We start from the raw sequence: 22,481 nt of genomic DNA, 5'->3' as shown, positions 1-22,481 counted from the left end.
TCTCAGCGTCTGACCCTGATCTAAGTTGGTGCCCTCCTTATATATCCCTCTATGTGTGAGCTCAGGTGACCAGCACCCAATGAGCTCCTATCACTACCCAGACTGCTCCCCCTATCTGCCCCTACACTACATGGGATGTACCACCCCCCTCCCACTCCAGCCAGGAACAGGCTCGGTTGTACCTGCACATTTCTAAGTGGGAGTACCGTCGGCCTGCTCCTCTGGAATGGGATGTATGTAGTGCATGCAGTCTATCTGAGCTCAGTTCCACACTCCTTCCTTACCCGGGAGTGGAATATCACACCTCTGGGTTGAGGTGCAATACCCCTGTAGCAGCCGAATCCTCAGGGTGCTACATTCCCCCCTGGTAAATCACACCACGTCCTCGGGCTGTAAGACATAAAACACCAAAACATACAAAATTTTTATATGAACATATAAAACATATAAAACATTATATATATATAAAACTTTTTCATATAAACATTCTCGTCGTCTCTGGTTTCAGGTTCCTCCTCCGGACACTGTGCAACGTGTGTCCGGGAAAAGTGCGACAGTCTTTCTAGAAAAATGGTTTCTCCTATAAAACCGGTAGGGGGCGCTTTAGAAAGCGCAACTATGTACAGGGAAATTTGGCCGTTCTCAGTCCCCGGCCAAGTAAAGGGAAAGGGATGGCTGCTCACAGTCCTCAGCCTGGTTTGGGTAGGGGACACACGGGTTAAACTGTTCACTGGTCCCAACGGGGACTAAACTTTAAAGCAGCCACGGTTACTTGGGTACCCCGACAGGTAACTATATACAGTCCTTTGTACTATCTCAGTCATAGTACCTTCTAGCCTTGAACCCGTTCGGGTCTTCTGGCTCCTCCTCCCTACACCGCAACTCCTCCTCTGTCAGGCGATGCACGTGGAGGGCGTAAGGTCCCTTGGCACACTTGTGCCGGGTGAACGTTACCTCGTCACCGACGTAGAGGTCACGGCCTTTGTGACCCTCTGGCAGGTGGGACTCGACGTCCCGTCGGGTAACGAAGACGTCACCCATGGTGTTCCGGTCCTTTATGAAGCCCCACCCATGCTGCGCATTAAACTTTATTACCGTCCCGATGGTACGGGGACGATTTGCTGCACAGGGGTCCCTTCTGGTCCGACTCTTTTGCTCCGCGCTGCGGGTCTGGGCCCATTGCTCTCTGACCCGCCTCTCCTCCCGTTCTCTCTTAAACTCTGCCAGCTGTTGACGGCAACACTCTGTGCGTTCAGCTGCAGCTGCCCGAGTCTCTCCGGTGAACCCCATCAAATCTTCTCCCGTGGGGTCCCACACGAATTGGGCTTCTGCTAGAGGAGGCGAGACCCGAGCCACGGGCTTCGGAGCCGGGATTAGGGGCTCACACAAGGGCCCTAGTCTTTGCTGCCGCTCCAGTTCAGGGTACCCTTCGGGCCAGATGAAGGGCCGCCCGTCCGGCCATGTGAGCTGGCCGAAGAGGTCCTCCCCCAGGTGTGGCACCCTAGGTATTGCGGGCGCGGGCGCGGTGGTGGTGGCGCCCGGGTTGCCCAGGCCTTGCGGCCAGGCCTGGGGCACCTGGAAGGTGAAGGGCACCGTTAGGACGGCGGCGCCCTGGGCTACCTGGCCTTGCGGCCAGGCCGGAGGCTCCGCGGAGGTAGGGGGCGCTGTTGGTGGTGCGGCGCCCGGAGGTACTAGGCCTTGCGACCAGGCTGGTGGTACTTCCTGCTTTGTCACGCTCCGGGTCGGGGCGCGTGACGTCACAGGGGTCGCTGCGGCGGCTTCCGGTCGGGGCCTAGTCCATGGCGGTGACCTGGCGGTTACGGGCACAGCAGGGGGACTTTCGGGCTCTGCGACGGGGAGCTGGGGCAGGTGAGCGGTGTCACGGCTTGGGGTATAGGCGTCCCCTTTACCTGCCTCCATGCGTTCGGCTCCCTCCTCGGCGCCGTCTCCGGCCTTGGGTCCTCCTGCGCCATCCTCAGAGGCGGTCTGCTTCCTCTTCCAGGGTAGCGTGCTCCGCTGACTGGTCTCTGCGTGCTGAGCCATCTCCCGGCTCCACTCCGCCAGTATCTCCCGCTGTACCCGGGCCATCCTCCGTGCGAGGCCCTCCAGGGCAGTCTGTGCACACTCCCGGTCTCGGGGGAGCTGCGCTAGGATCTCCGCTAGACCTAGCGGGGTTGTGGACTCCAGCAGGCTCCTGACCATCGGGTCGGTGCTGCTCTGCTCTCCTCTTTCTTCCTTTTGCAGGCTCCTGGCCAGCGGGCCGGTGCTGCGCTGCTGCCGCTCCATTCCCGGGTCTATTCTTCCTCTCCTCGACTCCGGGTGCTCTCGCTCTGGACACCTTGCCTCCGGGTGCGCTCGTTCTAGACTGCTCCAAGCGACACCCATCTTTTCTCTTCTCTTTCGTCTCCTCCCACCTAGAGGGCGGTCCCGGGGCAACTCGGTGACTGTCAGCTCCAGGGGGAGTTCTTTCACGCTGACAGACACCTCCAGCATCACAGTCTCTGTTGGTGGGGGCGGTTTCCACTTTTGGCGCCATTTTCTGTCCTGGCCCACGATGGGAGGTGGCCTCCTGCCCTCCTTTGGCACGCCCATAATGGCGTCCGCTGCTCTTCCAAGGCGGGAAATCTGCGGTTTTGGCGGGAAGCGTCGCCCAGTGGCGGGAAACTCTGCAGATGGCGGGAACAAGCTGGAAATGGCGGACAATCGGCGGGAAACGACTGGTGATGGAGTCCGATGGCGTGGACCCTCCGGAACCGGCGGGAGACTTCTTTCTGAGGTAAACTTGCACTTTTCTTCAGGCACGCAGTACCCGGGTGTTGCGGGCACGTAATCCTGCCGACTACGCCAAAGTTGACGCGCCCCCTGGGACATATTCCTTTTTGAGGGGAATACCCGGCACCGGATCAGATGGGGGGTTGTAGTCTCCGAGCGGCTGTGACCCGGTCCCGTGCCCAGGGCGTCAAGCTAAGTGTTATGTGGCAGTTCTTACTGATGTTATAAGAGTTCTTTTGTGTCGACTACGCCACCCGTTGTGATGCGGTCACTGTGGCCGCCGCTGCTGCAGGGTCCGCTGAGGCTGATGGTGGATGTGCAGCTTGGTGGGATAACCCCCAACGGGAGGGGTATAGCCTCAGAGGGGACAGGCGCAGAGGATGGGGGTTGTGGTGGTGCGGTGCAGCCGGCAATGAAGACAGACTCGGGTTGTGCAGTTAAGGGAGTTTACTTACTGCGGATGTTTCGGTCACTCCAGCTGTTAGTGACCACCCGAGCCGTGCTGCGTCCACCAGGTCCTGGATCCGGCCAACCCCCAAACAAGTCCGGAGCGTGGCCCTGAGCTCTCCCTCTGTCCTTTCTTCAGCCGTCCCCACCAGTGATCCACCTAGGTCCAGCTCCCTCGGGCCTTCTGTTGGGCAACCCTTGGCCTTAGGTTCCCTGACCCTCCATGTGGTATGCCTTCAGGGTGGATATAGTGGGTGGCCGTGGCAGATGCTGCCCACAGCCTCCGGTCTCTGGCTAGGGATGTTTTTGCCCCCACCAGCTTGGGTTCCGGTACCCTTGTGCTGACTCCTCACCCGGCGCTCTAATTTGGGTTCTTGGGTCCCTTCAGTCTTCCCCCTCTGGGTCTTTCTCTTTCTTTCTCCTCTCTCTCTCTCCAGGGCTGCTGTTTCCTTCTCTCTCCTCTCCAACTGACTTGTTCTCAGCGTCTGACCCTGATCTAAGTTGGTGCCCTCCTTATATATCCCTCTATGTGTGAGCTCAGGTGACCAGCACCCAATGAGCTCCTATCACTACCCAGACTGCTCCCCCTATCTGCCCCTACACTACATGGGATGTACCACCCCCCTCCCACTCCAGCCAGGAACAGGCTCGGTTGTACCTGCACATTTCTAAGTGGGAGTACCGTCGGCCTGCTCCTCTGGAATGGGATGTATGTAGTGCATGCAGTCTATCTGAGCTCAGTTCCACACTCCTTCCTTACCCGGGAGTGGAATATCACACCTCTGGGTTGAGGTGCAATACCCCTGTAGCAGCCGAATCCTCAGGGTGCTACATATAGGTATGTGTTTTTTTAACATGTATATTCTGTGCATAAAAATAGAAAATGTATATATAATAATATACATGCTCAGAGCAGGGGCGGACACAGACTGTAGTGGGCCCCTGTGCAAGAAATTTTTTGGGGCCCCCCCCTGCCCTTCATAAGGCAACAAAGTTATGTAAACATAACCCCCCCCATGTGCAGCCCTCATGTGCATCTCTCATCCCCCCGTGCATCTCTCATCCCCCCCCCGTGCATCTCTCATCCCCCCCCCCGTGCATCTCTCATCCCCCCCGTGCATCTCTCATCCCCCCCCGTGCATCTCTCATCCCCCCCCGTGCATCTCTCATCCCCCCCGTGCATCTCTCATCCCCCCCGTGCATCTCTCACCCCCCCGTGCATCTCTCATCCCCCCCGTGCATCTCTCACCCCCCCCGTGCATCTCTCACCCCCCCGTGCATCTCTCACCCCCCCGTGCATCTCTCATCCCCCCCATGTGCATCTCCCATCCCCCCCATGTGCATCTCTCATCCCCCCATGTGCATCTCTCATCCCCCCATGTGCATCTCTCATCCCCCCATGTGCATCTCTCATCCCCCCCATGTGCATCTCTCATCCCCCCATGTGCATCTCTCATCCCCCCCATGTGCATCTCTCATCCCCCCCCCATGTGCATCTCTCATCCCCCCCCCATGTGCATCTCTCATCCCCCCCCATGTGCATCTCTCATCCCCCCCCCATGTGCATCTCTCACCCCCCCCATGTGCATCTCTCACCCCCCCATGTGCATCTCTCACCCCCCCATGTGCATCTCTCATCCCCCCCCATGTGCATCTCTCACTCCCCCCCCCCATGTGCATCTCTCACCCCCCCCCCATGTGCATCTCTGATTCCCCCCACTCCTGGTTAATTAATTGTATTTAAAAAAAATAAAACTTGTTAAACTTATCCCCATGCGATCCCTGCAGAATCCTGGCGCTCGTCCACGTCGCTGCCACCACGTTCTCCTGACGTTCGGCCATGTGACTGCGCCACATACATAGCCATCAGCTTTTGTTTTGGCCAAAAGATTTTTAAAGCCGCCACCACGATAAGGTAGACTCTTCTGGCCGGGCCCTACTCTAACCTATTAAAATTTTCTTAAAATATCCAATACTCTTTTTAGATATAAGTTTATTTAGTTTTCTTTAAGGGAATGTGTCATATACATTTTTTTTTAAAATGACCAATAATACCACATACAGGGAATACCGCCACACCATGACCAGACCACATATTACCACAACATAGTGACCGAATAATACCACACAGAAGGGAGAAAAACTGCCACACCATGACCAGACCACATATTACCACCACATTACTAATATTACCACCACATTACTAATATTACCATAAGTGTCATTATACACGGGAGCTCTATACATGGTATGTATAATGTAAGTGTCCAAGTAATCTAGTGATCACCAGTGACATTATACACAGGAGCTCTGTATATAGTGTCAGTGTACAGGTAATACAGTGATCACCAGTGACATTATACACAGGAGCTCTGTATATAGTGTACAGGTAATACAGTGATCACCAGTGACATTATACACAGGAGCCCGGTACATAGTATATAGTGTAAGTGTACATGTAATACACTGACTCACTGGTGACGTCTCTAGGTGAAGTCCTTCAGCTACGCTTTTCTCCTTCATCCAGCACAGACCGCCATCACGTCTTCCAGCCAGGACTCGTCTCTGCATAAAATAACACAGTTATCTAGAGCACATTCCCCAACTTCTACATTACGCAGCTGAATACAGACGTGCATCCACCATCAATATATGGTTAGTTATTATGCCACCTACCATTCCAAATATAAATTGTAATCCACCACGGTGCCCCCATTAACTGTAAATAGGCACTCAATATATAATTTAATTAGAACCTCTACTCTTTCCGCCAATTTGTTACCAGTTACACTCCTGCATCCGCAACGCCCCCTACTCTATGCTTCCTGCTCCCCGCATTCATTATTTACATGCACCCCCTGCCCCAATTCATTATATCATGTCCGTGCTCTCCCCACCCCATCATCATTTATCATTTACTCTCCCCCAACCCACATTCATTATGTGCAGCTCATTATCCCCCTACTCCCAATTCCCCCATGTGCAGCTCATTTTCTCCCAATTCCCCCATGTGCAGCTCTCATCCCCCCCATGTGCAGCTCTCATCCCCCCCATGTGCAGCTCTCAAACCCCCCCCATGTGCAGCTCTCAAACCCCCCCATGTGCAGCTCTCAAACCCCCCCATGTGCAGCTCTCAAACCCCCCCATGTGCAGCTCTCAAACCCCCCCATGTGCAGCTCTCAAACCCCCCCATGTGCAGCTCTCAACCCCCATGTGCACATCTCTCATCCCCCTCCCCCACATGTGCATCTCTCATCCCCCCACATGTGCAGCTCTCACCACCCCCCCATGTGCACCTCTCTCACCCCCCCATGTGCACATCTCTCACCCCCCCATGTGCACATCTCTCACCCCCCCATGTGCACCTCTTTCATCCCCCTCCCCCACATGTGCACCTCTCTCATCCCCCTCCCCCACATGTGCACCTCTCTCATCCCCCTCCCCCACATGTGCACCTCTCTCATCCCCCTCCCCCACATGTGCACCTCTCTCATCCCCCTCCCCCACATGTGCACCTCTCTCATCCCCCTCCCCCACATGTGCACCTCTCTCATCCCCCTCCCCCACATGTGCACCTCTCTCATCCCCCTCCCCCACATGTGCACCTCTCTCATCCCCCTCCCCCACATATGCATCTCTCATCTCCCCCCCCCACATGTGCATCTCCCATTCCCCCCCCCACATGTGCATCTCCCATTCCCCCCCCCACATGTGCATCTCCCATTCCCCCCCCACATGTGCATCTCTCATCCCCCCCACATGTGCATCTCTCATCCCCCCCACATGTGCATCTCCCATTCCCCCCCCACACATGTGCATCTCCCATTCCCCCCCCCACACACATGTGCATCTCCCATTCCCCCCCCCACACACACATGTGCATCTCCCATTCCCCCCACTCCTAGTTAATTGTATTTTTAAAAAAATAAAACTTGTTATACTTACCCCCATGCAATCCCTGCAGAATCCTGGCGCTCGTCCAAATCGCTGACACCAGGTTCTCCTGACTTCCGGTCATGTGACGGCGCCGTCACATGACCGGAAGTCAGGGGAATCATGAAGGCGCTGCCACGGCAGCGCAGGGCAGCGCTGAGATGTCCCGGACCCGGCGCTTAGCATGGGGCCGGGGGCCCCATGAGGCGAGAGATGCATAAGAGGGGGGCCCCCAACGGGGCTCCGAGGGGGCCCCTACCGGCCGGGCCCCATACTGGAGTCAGGGCAGTCATGCCCTGATGGCGGCCCTGCTGGAGGCTGGAGAGGCCCCCTCTCCCTCGGGGCCCCCGTTCAATGAACCGGCTGCACGGGCGGTAGTTCCGCCCCTGGCTCAGAGTACGGTGATAGTTGAGTCGCTTGGCTTTGTTTTTATGTCAAAGGTATGGCTTTTTCTTCCAAGAAGATCACTTGTGGTCAGACTTCTCCAAACAGTAGATGGGTGTAACTGGGTCCTATTGGTAACTGCCAGTTCTAAGCTGATGGCACTGCTGGAAATTTTCCAAGTTCAAAGGAAAGTAAATACAATGTGTCTTTCATCTGCTGCACTAAGTTTCCTTGGCCAACCACTGCTTCTGTGGTATGCAACGTTGCCAATTTCTTGTTTCTTCTTTAAAAGAGCTTGAAGATCACATCTTGAAACCCCAGTCTGCTTTGAAATCTCTGCCTGGGAGAGACAACGCTGATTTAGTTTTATTTCCTTGAGTCTTTTTGCTGTGCTCGGTCTTGCCATGGTGTATGACCTCTGACGTGAAACTGTTTTCTACAACCTCACCTTTATATCAGAATTTTGCTGTTCCTCACCCAGCTTTAAGCCACGGCCCTACTATCAGTATTTGGTCAGTATTCGGTCAGTATTTTTTCTCAGGAGTGGGAACCAAAACCAGGTGAGGAACAATCAGAGAAAAGGTATAATAGAAATAAGTCACCAATTTTGCATTTATCACCCACTCCTGGTTTCGGCTCCCACTCCTGAGAAAAAAAATACTGACCGAATACTGACCAAATTCTGATAGTGGGGACATGGCCTTAAACTTTTATACATCTGTTTCTGTTTTCAGTTAATGCCTGTTTTTTAAACTACCGTATTTTTCGGACCATAAGGCACTCTTTTTTTCCCCTCAAATTTTGGGAAAAAGAAAATGGGGGGGGGGCGTCTTATGGTCCGAACGTAACTTACCGGTGGTGGTGGAGCGGGATTGCAGGGCCTTTCGTTCCCTCCCTCCATCAGGAAGGCGGTGGCAGAAGAAGAGGTGAGGCGGGCCGGTATTTGGTTGGGGGCCGGGGCCTGGCCGGGTACCGGGGCTGGTGTCTGGCTGTGAGGCAGAGCTGCGTGATATACCTGACTATAATCCTACAAAATCCCTGATTTTGTACAACTTTATGTAGAAGAATTGATGTTGTTTTGAAAACAAAGGGTAAACACATAAAATAGTCATTTGATTATTTTTATCAATTAAAATGTAAAAAGAGAAATCTTAAACTATTAACACTTATTTAAAAAAAACAAAAAAACATTTCCTCACACTTAACTTCGTATAGCGGGTAATGAATCAGAGCCCATCTGTTGCTGTCTATGGCTCATAACAACAGAAGCGTGGGCTACATGGCAGCCCCCGAAATCATGGAAAAAATTAACAATAGATTTCTAAAAAAAAAAAAAAGTGTTAAAATTCGGTATTATTAAAAGTAATTCATTCTCTTAAAGCAAATATTTGCCTTACCTGCAAACTGCACATACTATAATTTTTTTTTATACCTTAAAGTCCAAATATAGAAACTTTGGTTGCGTAGCCGATCCTTCATTGCTTTCCTTCCCCTTCACCCACTAACAAACTAATACATTAATGTTCTCAAGATGATTGGTTGTAGGATTAAGAGACAATATTAAGTTAGAATGGAATGTAGTTAAGGATGGAATTAAACATATTACGATATTGGATTTCATTATTGTTTTATACTTTACTCTTTTCAGATAAAAGCAAATAGAGTAAATGCAGGAAATGAATGTATGCATTAATGTTGTGCAAAGGAAAATTACCATGTCATGGTGGAGCAACAATTAAAATATAACAACTCCTGCAGGAATACTTGAAGTCTTTTACAGGGGGGCAATAGATTGTGTTCAGCAGCACAGGTAATGTAAATGGCATAGGCCAGGTTTATTGTCCAATTAAAGGGTTGTTGATCTTTAAAACTCAAGTAGTTCATGTGTCCCCAGCTGCCACTATGAGGCGTTTACTTTGTACTGTATTCAGTAAGCTGTGAAGCTCCCACTAGTGGTGGCTGCAGGTATCCAAAATTGTATAATTTATTGAGTTTCTATAAAGGGAATCTGGGTGGATGTTCACTTTAAATAGAGTTTGTCACTCCCAAAATACATTTTAAATGGGCTATATAATGTTGTAGGGGATATCTTTACTAGCACTGTACCTGTTACTGGTACTAGGTCTGATAAAATAACTTTTAATTCATATACAAATGAGGGATCGTCAGTGCACCTTTTGGTATAGTCAAGAGTTTGGTGCACTTTTACGCCTGCTCTTTTGCATATTGGGGACCTTCCTCCACTTCTGATTAACAGTACTGTCTTCCCAGTGCGAGCACTATCTGAATGATGCCGTCATGTGTGTAGTCACGCACACACGCAGTGGTTTGGCGGGTTCTCCTCCCTGTCTCCTTTCTTCTGACGCCGCTCGTTACATTTTCGATTGTATTAATGTAGCGAGCGGTGTTGGAAGAAACTCCGGCAGCGTTCAGACAGTGCTGGCTCTGGGAAGAGAGCAATGTCAATCAGAAGCGGGGGAAGGGCCCAATATACAAATGATGAGGCATAACTGTGCACCCAAGTCTTGGCCATGACAAGGGTGCTCCAGAGCCTCCTCATTTACATATGAATTATGTTGTTTTTTTTTCTCAGACGCTGTACCAGTTACAGGTACAGTGCCAGTACGGTTGTTAGAGGGGCTAAGTCCCCTATAGCACTGAATAGCCCATTTAAAGTGCATTTTGAGGGTGATGGACTCCCTTTAAAAAGTAAATAAATATCTTTTAATAATTATTATTTTTGGAATATTCTTCACTACCTTTTTTGCCATCTCCTACTTGTATCTCCAACACTGTCGGGCTGTTTTACCTGCTGAATAAAAGCTCCCTATGAATCTGCTTTCAACTGCTGCTCAGCAAGAATCCATGCTCCATTACAAACATTCTGTGTTGTCCTTTCCTGTCTTCGCCTCTCTACTTCCATGTGTTGTACTCATGTAGGGAAAGTCAGATTGTTTGTAAATAAAGGACGGATTCTTGCTGAGCTGCAGTTGAAAGCAGATCCATAGGGAGCTTATATTAGGCAGATAAAACAGTACTACAGCATTGTGTTAGAGATGGGAGGCAAAATAAGGTAGTGAGGCATATTACAAAATTTCATATCTTTACAAAGGCTGATTAATAATGCTAAAAGTTTTAAAGTTTAATACCTTTGGTTATAGTGGTCAGGTCAGTCATAGTGACAGTAACGTGTTATGTATGTCAGGGTCTCCATACACATCAGTGGTTTTCTTGGTGGTTTTTACTTGCTGTATCATTATAGTAACTTCTTCGTATTTTTTATGTTTTTCACTTATACTCCATAGCATTATGTTGTTAAACAGAGTTTTATTTTTTTTATTCCTTTTAAAACTTTTTCAATTCTTTACATGCAGACAGCAGGGATCTGGTAACATCCTCAGGATGGCACAATTTACTTGTATTCCAATTCTGTCTCTTTACTTTCTGCGTGGTATTTTTTCCATGCAGATTTGAAGCAGTTTCATATCTGCACCATGTCAATTCTTTCAGTATGTTTGCAACGTTTTTCACCTAGTCTACTGAATGTGAAAAAATGCACACAAAAACGCACGTTTTACTTTGCGTTTTTTCCCTGACAAACATTGTTTTTGTTGCAGAAACGTTTGCTCCAAATTCTCAGCGTGTGCTCACATTGACCTGCTTATATCGGGTAGTAATAAATAGCCGTGTCATTGAATATAGTTACAGAAATATTTATCTTTTGATCCCTGGGACCGGCTGGTGCACTGGAGTTAAAGGCAAATCAATTAATGAAAACCACTGCTAGATTGTAAGGGGAATTTGATTTTATCATATGAATCATTTTCATCAGGCATGTAATGTATGAGACTGTCTTAGTCTGAAGTACATCTATGGCGTGAGTCATCTGTACTTCAGAATGATGTCCACAGTCCAAGCATGATGTGATACAAGAGCCCATGATATATTCTCATTCCATTGAGTGCAGGGTTGCCAATTTATCCATAAATACAGTCTGGAAAAATGGTGAACTTTTGGATACTTGTAATAAAATGCATCTGTGATTTTTTTTTTTTCTGCAACTACCGTAGAACAACTTTTGTAGGGTGTTGCCTACAAAATACCTAAAATCATACAAATATTCAAAGACCATATATATTTGTATAAGGCTATAGACCGATTGCTCGCTATCTGTCTCCCCATCAATTATTAGGAAAACACTCCCCTTGATAAAGAATCAGTGGGAAACGCGCCTCGGGGTGACTGTGGTAGTCTTGGTCGTCGTTTTGTTACACCATGGGTAAGACATAAATCTTTGCTTACATAGCTTATCCCTATTTATGGAGGTCAATTCGACTATGTAATTGTACTAATATGTGGCACGGCAGATATTTTGGAACTAACCCTGGCCACTTGGACCTACCACTGTCCATAATTACCGTCCAAAAGTAGATCCTTTCTCTTTAAATTCCTCACTTATGTGTATTTGTGCATGTTACATGTTTTTAATTGTACAAAATAAAATGTATTTTATCTTATTACTGTGTGAGTGGTTTTGTGAATACCTGGGTATTCATATGTAGGTTGTTCTACAAAATACCTATAGCAGCAATAAAAAAGAGTACAAAGTAAGCCTGCAGCATATGTAAATAATTAACCTACAATCTAGCTTAAAAATGACAAAACATAAATAAAAAAAAATATTTTAATAATACATGACAGCATATAATAAATGTAAAACAATACAGGAACTATCTCCTAAAAAACAGGGAGTCCCAGTACACATGCCCTGCTCACAAAGATCGTGTAACCCACAGTGAGAACTAAAGTATAGGAATTCCCATAATAATAATATCAATCAGTAGAAAAGTAGATACATGTGGACATAAGGAGGCAGACAACCTTGCAGACGTTTCGCTGCTTCTTCAGGAGGAGCTTTTGTAGATTACGCCCATTCTAGTTATTATCATTACTGTTCACAGTATATGCTGGTAATTGTATCATATTTATTAGCCATCATGCCTTATTTTTCCTTTTTCCAATTTTTCTTTACTACCGTGAACCTGTTGTGCATGTAGTAGATAGCCACATTGGGAATAAAATGTTCTTGTACCAGATTTGCTATTCAGAATCTATGTTCCTGCATAAAACCAAAGGTGGCGGCACCTTTTTTCCTTTAAGTACCCCATGGAAGACACTGGTGCGTTTCACAAAGTAAGAATACAAAGTGTTTTTCTCCCAGGTAGCAATATTTGATTGACCTTACTAGAATACATTGTAAGAGAATATAAGATCTGTCTGTTTTTTTGTAGGTTTTCGGATGATTTATTTATGCTTATGTTCTATATCCTATATTTACATGTTTTCGTTTCTCTCCTCTATTCTCTGTAGGAAGCAGCCCACAGGACAGCCCCAGGAACTTCTCCCCCAGCGCCTCCGCACATTTTTCATTTGCACGAAGGTAGAGGCTTAGTCCCAAAGTACATGGGGCACAATTTTTCTTCCAATAGAGTCTAATTAGCATCCTAATCTTGTCTAATTGCTTTCTAATGCTTTGTGGCTGGGTAATAACACATTATTCATGATTATTAATTGGCATGCCTAGTTTATTGTGCACATCCTCACAGTAGGGGCTGTTTTTAAATAAACACTACATGTCAATCCATTTCTATTGCCCATCCTTTATCCTGACACACATTACATTATCATAATACGTTACGCCGCAGCAGCCGTAGCATTATAAGGATGATAATCTGTTAGCTCTCGGTTGTAAACAGTAAACAATGAGACAAGATGTGGGGCATTTAAGACAGTGTTGTTTTTACCTGTATGGTATGTCTCACTTTCAGCCTTCAGAAGTACACCGCTCCTCTGCCTCCTGGCTTCCTTCCTGCCAGGGTGAGGTGCGCTCCCGATGACTGACCGTTTAGGACAGTGGCATGGATGAGCCGCTGGCAGAAACTGTGTGCTCTTCGATTCAGCCTGTGCAGCATCCGAGAAAGGCCACGGCCCCACTATCAGTATTCGGTCAGTATTTTTTCTCAGGAGTGGGAGCCAAAACAAGCAGTGGGTGATAAATGCAGAATTGGTGACTTGTTTCTATTCTACCTTTTCTCTGATTGTTCCTCACCTGGTTTTGGCTCCCACTCCTGAGAAAAAATACTGACTGGATACTGACCAAATACAGATAGTGGGGCAGTGGCCAAACACTGAGGCTGGCCTGATCCAGCTATCCGACCAACGTCAGAGCAGCGCTTGCAAGCTGTATACCAAACAGCTTGTAAGTGCATTCTCCTTTCCTGGGAAACCAGCCACCTCTAAGCTGACAGATTACAGTTTATTGCAAAGGTTAATTGTAAAATAAAAGTAGAGAGGATTGTTGTTAAGCGGTAAATTACAAAGTTGCTTGTATATGTGCAATCACTTTGCAATTTTACCAATTTAAGAAAATTAGACAACCCCTTTAATTGTGGATCGTTGCTTTATTTTTGTTACCAATGAACCAGCTAAACTTTCATTTGTTTTTAAATAATAATTGAATGTGAATCTATCAGCAGAATTTCACTCCATAATTTATATGCACATGTGGCTTCTGCAAAGACAAGTCCAGCAATGCCTTTTACTTGACCAGTCCATTCTTCCATTACCAACGTTGGCGTCGCCTTCTCCTTCTTGACTGACAGCTTCTTTGCTGTTTGACTTCAAGCACTATTTGCAATACTTGTGGTTTTTGCTGGGTATTTGTCACCGGTTTCACCTTTTGCATTGCAAGGTGAAATCTGCACTGAATTCCGCACAAAATATTGACATGCTGGAGGTTTGTATATCTGCACCACTTGTTTATTGTCACATGCAAAATGTTTGTAGCGAGTGGATGAGATTTTAGGAATGTAATTTTCATAGCTTTTACTGTATTACACAGTGTATTTTTTTGTACATAAAACCATCCAGAAAGTGCAAAACTTGTATATTTATACTAAAGGGTAACATATTCCCAAAAAGAACGCCAACAGCAAATATGGCCGTGTGAACGAGATGCATGTGCGAGCCCTTCAGTATAATATGCAGGATTAATACTAGCACTTAGTGATGCAGCCACTGCTACATCCAATTATAGTAAATTAGCTTGTTGCTATTTAGGCCATATTTAAATAATTGCCACCAATTCTTACCACCGGTTCCTTCTAGCTGTGATTTCAATAAATGTAATAAGAATTATGCTTATAATTTCACCAATATTACTTCTAAATCCTGAGCTGATTGCTGGTGTGTTGGCAGCTAGACCAGTGCATATAACAGCTCCTGTATGTAGCTAACCCTAATTGTTGCATTGTTTCTATTGAACAACAGGACAGATGGACGCCGTTGGTCTTTGGCATCTCTGCCCTCATCTGGGTATGGAACGAATACACCGAGCTCCACCGTATCTGTAAGTTGTTTTATTCACTATTTATAAAATTATTATATCCATTATATTATTATAACAATTATATCTAACGAATATATTATCATATCCAACTAGACTGTTTTCCCTTTCAGATGGGGTTAATGCGGATCTGTCAGCAGATTTCATAGAACAAACTGCATGCACTGTTAAATAATCATCTCGTACTTGATAAGGCTTGTGTGCTTACTTTGAAAATCCATGACAGAACGGCTGTATAATCCATTTCGAAGTGTAATCTTAATTTCCAATCACCTAGCCTGTCTGACAACTCCTCAGCATCCCTCCTCCCTGCTGCGCACGAAATCTCACATTGTAGAGTACAAGCTGCAAGCTGTCCGTCAAACTGGGCAGGCAGAGACTGAATACACTTGGACTTGTGAGTTCTCACTATTTAGCTGAACTCGTACAATTCTCATTTTAATACTAGAATTAAACATTTAGTCTGACATTGATTTTCACAGTAAGTACACCAGTCTCATGAGGTCTAAGAGATCAGTGTAATAGAAAATGCAGTTTGTGCTGTGAAATCTGGTGACGGACAAACTCTCTCTAAAAAAATCTTTTTAACGTACCTAAAGATGTGGTCTTCCTTAATGCATCTCTAAACTCTAACATTTTGCACTAAACATTGTGGAATATGTAAACATGAAAAGAAAATGATACGTCCAATGAATGCCTAAGTGGATACCATTACCTTGCCAGATATCACACATTGGCTCCATGTAAAAAAATGTGTGTGTGGATAGATAGAGAGAGAGATGGATAGATAGAGAGAGAGATGGATAGATAGAGAGAGAGATGGATAGATAGAGAGAGAGATGGATAGATAGAGAGAGAGAGATGGATAGAGAGAGAGAGAGAGATAAAGTGCCTTGAAAAAGTATTCATACCCCGATAACTTTTCCACGTTTTTTTACGTTACACACACAAAATTAAATGTATTTTATAGGAAATGTATGTGATATACCACCACAAAGTAGCAAGTATTTGTAAAGGAAATTATGCATGGTTTTCAAAATATTTTAAAAATATTCTGCATGCATAATATTTTTATATTGTGTGCGCACAATTTATACAGTTGTGTGAAAACGTGTTTGCCCCCTTGCTGATTTCTGATTCTTTTGCATGTTTGTCACACTTAAATGTTTCAGATCACAAAACAAATTTAAATATTAGAGAAAGATAACACAAGTAAACACAGACATATTTTCATTTGTTTCACACTTTTTTGTTAAGTATATAATTCCTCATGTGTTAATTCATAGTTTTGATGCCTTCAGTGTGAATGTACAATTTTCATAGTCATGAAAATACAGAAAAATCTTTAAATGAGAAGGTGTGTCCAAACTTTTGGTCTGTACTGTATATATATATATATATATATATATATATATATATATATATATATATATATATGCACGCAAATATATTAATACACAGATACATTGTGTGTATATAATATATATATGTGTGTGTGTATGGAATGTATTGTCTTGACAAATTGTATAACATAATGCAATTCAGGAGCAGTTAGGGGTGTATGCTAACTATATATATATATATATATATATATATATATATATCTATCTCTATATACACACAAGCCACATTAAATAAACTGTTGCTTCAGAAAATGAAGCCGTCTGACCCCTAGACTATATGCATCACTTATGACATGGATGATATACCAGCAGCGCTGCACACTGTATTCCGTGGTTAATCCGGTGACGATGTAAATTAATCCGTGTAGGTGGTTGCTATTGACCCAGCATTCTGTTACCATGGTGACGTCCGCACCTCTTAGTAGGTGCATTTTGTAGGTTCACCTTGACATTGTGACCTGCGATCTTTTACATGCCGGCTTTCCTCTCTTATTATCTCCTCTAGAGCAGTTTGTGGCTCCCATTAGTTGTGTGCATTGTGGATTTTCCCCGTTGCTACTCAGACGCTCCTTTCCTGTCTGTTACATGAGTGATGGGCCCGGTCGCTCACTTGCTCGGGAAACCGGAAAAGCAACACGATCTGCATTTTAATCACCACGCCTGGTAATTGAGAATGTACTGGCTGCTATTTCCAAGCACTCGCTCACTCCAGCTTTTCTATTCACAACTTCATCCCTGTGCCACAAAAGCAGGACTTCATGTTCCCCACACAAAGGCTGGCGCTTGCTTATCCTGCAGGGCCGCATGCTTATCATCTCATTGATCATAGCTAGTTAATGGAGGGGAAATGAGAACGATACGCTTCTTTGTTCCAGCCAAGTATTCTCGCAGTACATATTCTCCAGATCCTACATGTATATGGTTTACGTAACCCAAGTATTCGGAGTAGCTACCAAGATTATTTGCTGGGTCTGTCTAGCTTATAACGCTTTGGGCGGCCATAGAGAGACTCTTATGATTTGCTGAGTGATTTATCCATGGATTATTTCATGCCTATCCATACACTTTTCTACTTTTTCATTACTCGCTACCACAAAAGAGAATCTGAATATGGAAAATTTTAGACTCCAAATTCCAACAAATCATTATATTCTATTCTTCTTTTCTAATCTATAGTTGGAGAAAAAAAACTGAAGAAAATAAACTTTCTGGAGCAATAGAATAAAGTAAAGGTATTTTCTCAGGATTCACGTAGCCAAACACTGCTGGGAGAAAATGAATTTTATTCTCCCCAGCACCATTCCTGTTTGTCACAGGGGTGGCTTCGGCAGCTGTAACAACACCTCTGGCACTGACTGACAGCTGAGCCCCAATGCAAAGGGAGTGTCAGTCAGGGCCAGGGCGCGGTTACAGCCGCAGCTCTGTATACTCAGAGCGATAACTTAACCAGCGCCGGTGCCACCCCTGTGACTGAAACCAGAACGCTGCTGGGAGGGGGAGGAATAAAGTTCATTTTCTCGATGTTGCATTAGACTACGTGCAGGCGCCGGGCAGCATTAGAACGCTTTTAACCTGCAGATTAACTTCATATCTACAGCTTAATAGCATTTTTTTCTGGTGACCGTTTCCCTTTAAAGGACTATGCTTTGTCCTAGGCCGCATTCAGACAGCCGTGTTTAGCCACATGCATGAATAAATGGCAGAATTGTCATCAGTATTTTGGGCTCGAGTTTCATCAGTGTATCTCCATGTGTCTGTTTTTCACATATGGATAAATAAATTACAAACTTTCTCCTACCTTTTGCAATGTTATGAATGGACGGCACATGGAGGCCTCAGACCTCATTTAGAAACCTGTGCGTATTCTACCAGTGTTTCTCACCGAAAGAACACGCACCCATTATAGTGTATGAGACTGTTCACATGTCCGTGGTTTTTTACAGACCTTGTGTCCGTGCAAAAATCACGGTGATATGTCCATTTTTATTTTCAGCAGCATGGATGAAGCGTGCCAATACAAGTCTGTGGGTTTGTGAAAAAGTCGGACAGCACACAAATGGCATCTGTGTACAATCCGTATTCAACATTGTAAAGGATAGGAGAAGCTTTATAATTTATTCATCCATCCGTGAAAAACACCGATGACACACTGATGGTAGAAACGGACACGTGGACTATACACTGACACTGGTACTATTTTTTTTTTCATACTTGAAAAACATGGATATCTGAATAAGGCTGTACTGCAAAACTCCAGTAGCAGCCACAGACATAGTGTGGCTTGAAAAAGCGTACATACCCCATGAACTTTTCAACATTTTTTCAAGTTACACCTACAAAATTAAATATATTTTATGTGATATACCAACACGTAGCAAGTATTTGTGAAGTGTAAAGGAAATGATACCTATATTCTAAATATTTTAAAACTATAAATCTGAAAATTGTGATGTGCATTTGTATTCAATCCCCTTAAGTCTGATACCCCTAAATAAATCCTGACTGCCCAATTGCCCCTAGAAGTCATACGGTAAACTGAGTCCACCTGTGTGAAGTTTATTCTCAGTATAACTACAGCTGTTCTGTTAAGGCCTCAGAGATTTTTTTGAAAACATGAGGGATCAAACAGCATCATGAAAACCAAAGAACACACCAGACAGGTCAGGGATAAAGTTGTGGAAGAGAGTAAAGCAGGGTTAGGATATATAAAAGTCATAAAATCCATCATCCAAAAATGGAAGGAGTATGGTACAACCTCAAACCTACCAAGGCATGGTCATCCACCTAAACTGCCAGCCAAGAAGTCCAGGGTCACTCTGGAAGAGCTGCAAGAGATCCCCAACTCCGGTAAGAAAATCTGCCCAAGGACAACTATTAGTTGTATTCTCCACAAATCTGGACTTTATGGAAGAGTGTCAAGAAGAAGTCAATTTTGAAAGCAACCCATTAGAAGTCTCGATAGCAGTGTGCAAAAAGCCATGTAGGGGACACAGCCAGCATGTGGGAGAAGGTGCTCTGGTCAGATGAAGACCAAAGTAGAACTTTATTACCTAAATGAAAAATATGTGTGGCAGAAAAGTAACACTGCATATCACTCTGAAAACACCATCCCCACCATCTAACATGGTGGGGGCAGCAGCATCATGATGTGAGGATGCTTTTCTTCAGCAGGGACAGGGAAGCTGGTCAGAGTTGACGGGATGATGGATGGAGCTAAATACAGGGCAATCCTGAGGAAAACCTGTTAGAGGCTGCAAAAGACTTGAGACTGAGGTGTAGGTTCACCTTCCAAGAGGCCAATGACCCTAAACCTACTGCCAGAGCTACAATGGAATGGTTTAGATAGATCAAAGCATATTCATGTGTGTGAATAGTCCAGTCATAGTACAGACCTAAATCCCATTGAGAATCTCTGGCAAGACATGAAAATTGCTGCTCACAGACACCCACCATCCAATCTCACGGTGTTAGAGCGAGTTTGCAAAGAAGAACGAGCAAAAATTTCAGTCTCCAGATATGCAAAGCTGGTAGAGACAAACCCCAAAAGACTTGCAGCAGAATTGCAGCGAAACGTGTTCCTATAAGGTATTGACTCCAGGAGGATGAATACAAATGCATATCCCAATTTTCAGACTTATATTTCTATATTATTTAGAAAACCATGTACTATTTCCTTTTACATGTCACAAATACTGGCTACTTTGTGTTGGTATAGCACATAAAATCCCAATAAAATATATTTAAGTTTGTGGGTGTAACGTGAAAAAAAAGCGGAAACGTTCACAGGGTATGAATACTTTTTCAAGGCACTCCACTTGTATATACGCCACTCTCTGTGGATAAACAATGAATGGACACATTGATCACCTATCCTAAGAATCTATTCTGACTTTGTGCTATTTTAACAGAAAGAATAGTCTACTTTATGAAGATGTCAAGAAATCTAGTATATTCAGTGGAAACCTGCTCCTGCCGTGTGTAGAAATGCGGTACTGTTCAGCAAACGTGTCCCCTTCTGTCTACTAAAGGCCCTAATGAGAAGCATTATGTGTGTGTATATACAGTATATAGCTACGTATATTTGTGAATTACCGTAGTTGCGGTGATGGTTTTGTGGACCCTGCTGGAGATATAACATACATCCACAGTGGAGCTTTATTTTGTGTTAATCTATGGCCACTGCTGACTCTCTCTTAGATTTTTTTCTACTTTCTTTTAAAAGCCTGAGAAGTTTAATGTTCATATAGAGGATAGTAATGAAGTCCGATATTTCAATGATAACATGGCATCAAATCAGGGAAATTTAGAAAGCGACAAAAGCATGTGGATTGGCATTGCATTGGCAGATTGGGTAACACTTGGGTGATGCCAGCACTCCACTTGACTAGACATGTCCATGCAGGCTTTTTCCTGTAGAGAAAGGGTTTAGATAAGAAAACATTTGTGCCAAGGTCAGTACTGTCAAGGTGTATCTTCTGTCTGATCAATTATTCTTATGAAATGGCACATGTTGACATGTTGTGCTTGGGTGTGCCTCCTCCATATGTGATGACAAGTACTGCGCGAGTCTTCAGTCTGAATATTAAGGGAAGCTCTGATGTTGGACAAATGGCCTCCTAAAACCTGATGGATGCTATGACTTTTATTTCATATACAGATGGGAATTTGTGGACCTTGGGCATCTTATAGGTAGATTACAAATGTTTCCACTCTTAAAGAGCAACTAAACTTTTATTTTTAAAAGTGATTTTCAAAGTTTCATAACTTTCTATGTTGGACAAAATTATTAGATTTGTCTTTGTTGCTTTAAAAAATTGCATGTCGGTGGCTTCCAAACACCTGCTTTTCCCCAGTTTATTTGCCTACTTTCAACTGCATTGATACAGAATTTTTTGGAGTACAGATGATGGTAGTTATAGGGTCAGAATTTGTGTCCCACTAGCACTAGGGATAAGTTAGTGCAGGAGATTGTTCTGATCAGGACAACAATCAGAGGAGGACACAGCTGCTGAGCTGACCCATTCACTGCCATCATCTGTACTCCAAATGAGTATGTTGTGATATTGGTGCAGCTGATGGCAGGCTAATAGACTGGGAAAAGCAGGGGTTTGGAAGCAACTTGCATGCAATTTCTTATAGGAATGAAGAAGAAGATAACACAACTAATAAAGTTTCATAACTTTCCACACTGGACAGAAATAAAAAATAACTTTTTTTTACCTTTTTGCAAATTTTATTAAGAACTCCAGTTTTTCAAAGGATAAATTGACTACATCATTGCAACATGTTATTAAAACACTCACCAGATTGGAATTTACACCATAACCACTTTGTGGCCACATATAATACAACCTCTCTTGACAGAGTATCAGAATTTTTCTGTTTGGTTATCTCCCTCCATACATCTATGGATTTGTCAAGCCAAGAATAAATGTAAGGAAAGCCCACATCTCTAGGCCTACTAGTCATCATAGTTCATGCAATCAGTCTTTTCCTCAACAATAGCCATATGATTTTGTATCCCATAATATCACCACCACACTTACTGTACACATGGACGTGACATATCTGCTGTTATCTGCCTGAGGTTTTCATTCCAATATCATAACCTATAAATTCTATCTTTTGGGCTATAATTTTCTGATGTCACAAATTTCTTAAACATGAACAGTTTGGTTCTTGATTTCGTTGACTAAGACGAACCAACTTTTGCCAAGTAGACAATATTTGGTCACAGTAGCATAATAAAGTTTGAGACCTGAAAGAAATGACTTTGTTTCCTCTCCTTCCCCTGATAGCCGGTGGCCTAGGATGTGAGTCTCATCAACTTGATGCACGACTTGTCCTTGTGAAATTGGGTTACTCTCTCTCCATTAGTGTCAGGCCAGATTCTGTTGTGACTACACCAATCATCTAAATAGATGTTGACAGCATTTGTCACTCCACACTATATACTATCCTTACCCCCGTCCTCCGTCCATCCAGGGAATTCCACTTTACATTTACTCTTCAGCATAGATCTCTTAAATTATTCTTGGAAGTGTTTGACCTATATCTGAGAAGACAGGTCATAGTTTATCGATGCAGTGGCTGGTTGCTTGCTTTCTCTCCGGTGTCTCTTTTATGCAGTCTAAAAT

General features: G+C 44.8%; 1 protein-coding gene across 14 annotated transcripts in view; it reads left to right on the top strand.

The window, feature by feature from the left end:
• Positions 1–22,481, top strand: part of MAST4 (microtubule associated serine/threonine kinase family member 4) — a 548,534-nt gene that overhangs the window by 419,703 nt on the left and 106,350 nt on the right. For all 14 annotated transcript variants that reach the window (XM_073680217.1, XM_073680208.1, XM_073680206.1 and 11 more), the window contains 2 exons: positions 12,907–12,976; positions 14,866–14,944. In XM_073680217.1, coding sequence (XP_073536318.1) covers positions 12,907–12,976; positions 14,866–14,944 — 149 coding nt within the window. The remainder of the gene's footprint in view (positions 1–12,906; positions 12,977–14,865; positions 14,945–22,481) is intronic.

This window comes from Phyllobates terribilis, unplaced genomic scaffold, assembly GCF_046119375.1.
Source record: "Phyllobates terribilis strain yellow unplaced genomic scaffold, ASM4611937v1 Scaffold_1__5_contigs__length_1240528914, whole genome shotgun sequence".
NCBI lineage: Eukaryota > Metazoa > Chordata > Amphibia > Anura > Dendrobatidae > Phyllobates > Phyllobates terribilis.
This window is presented reverse-complemented; position numbering and strand designations above follow the sequence as displayed.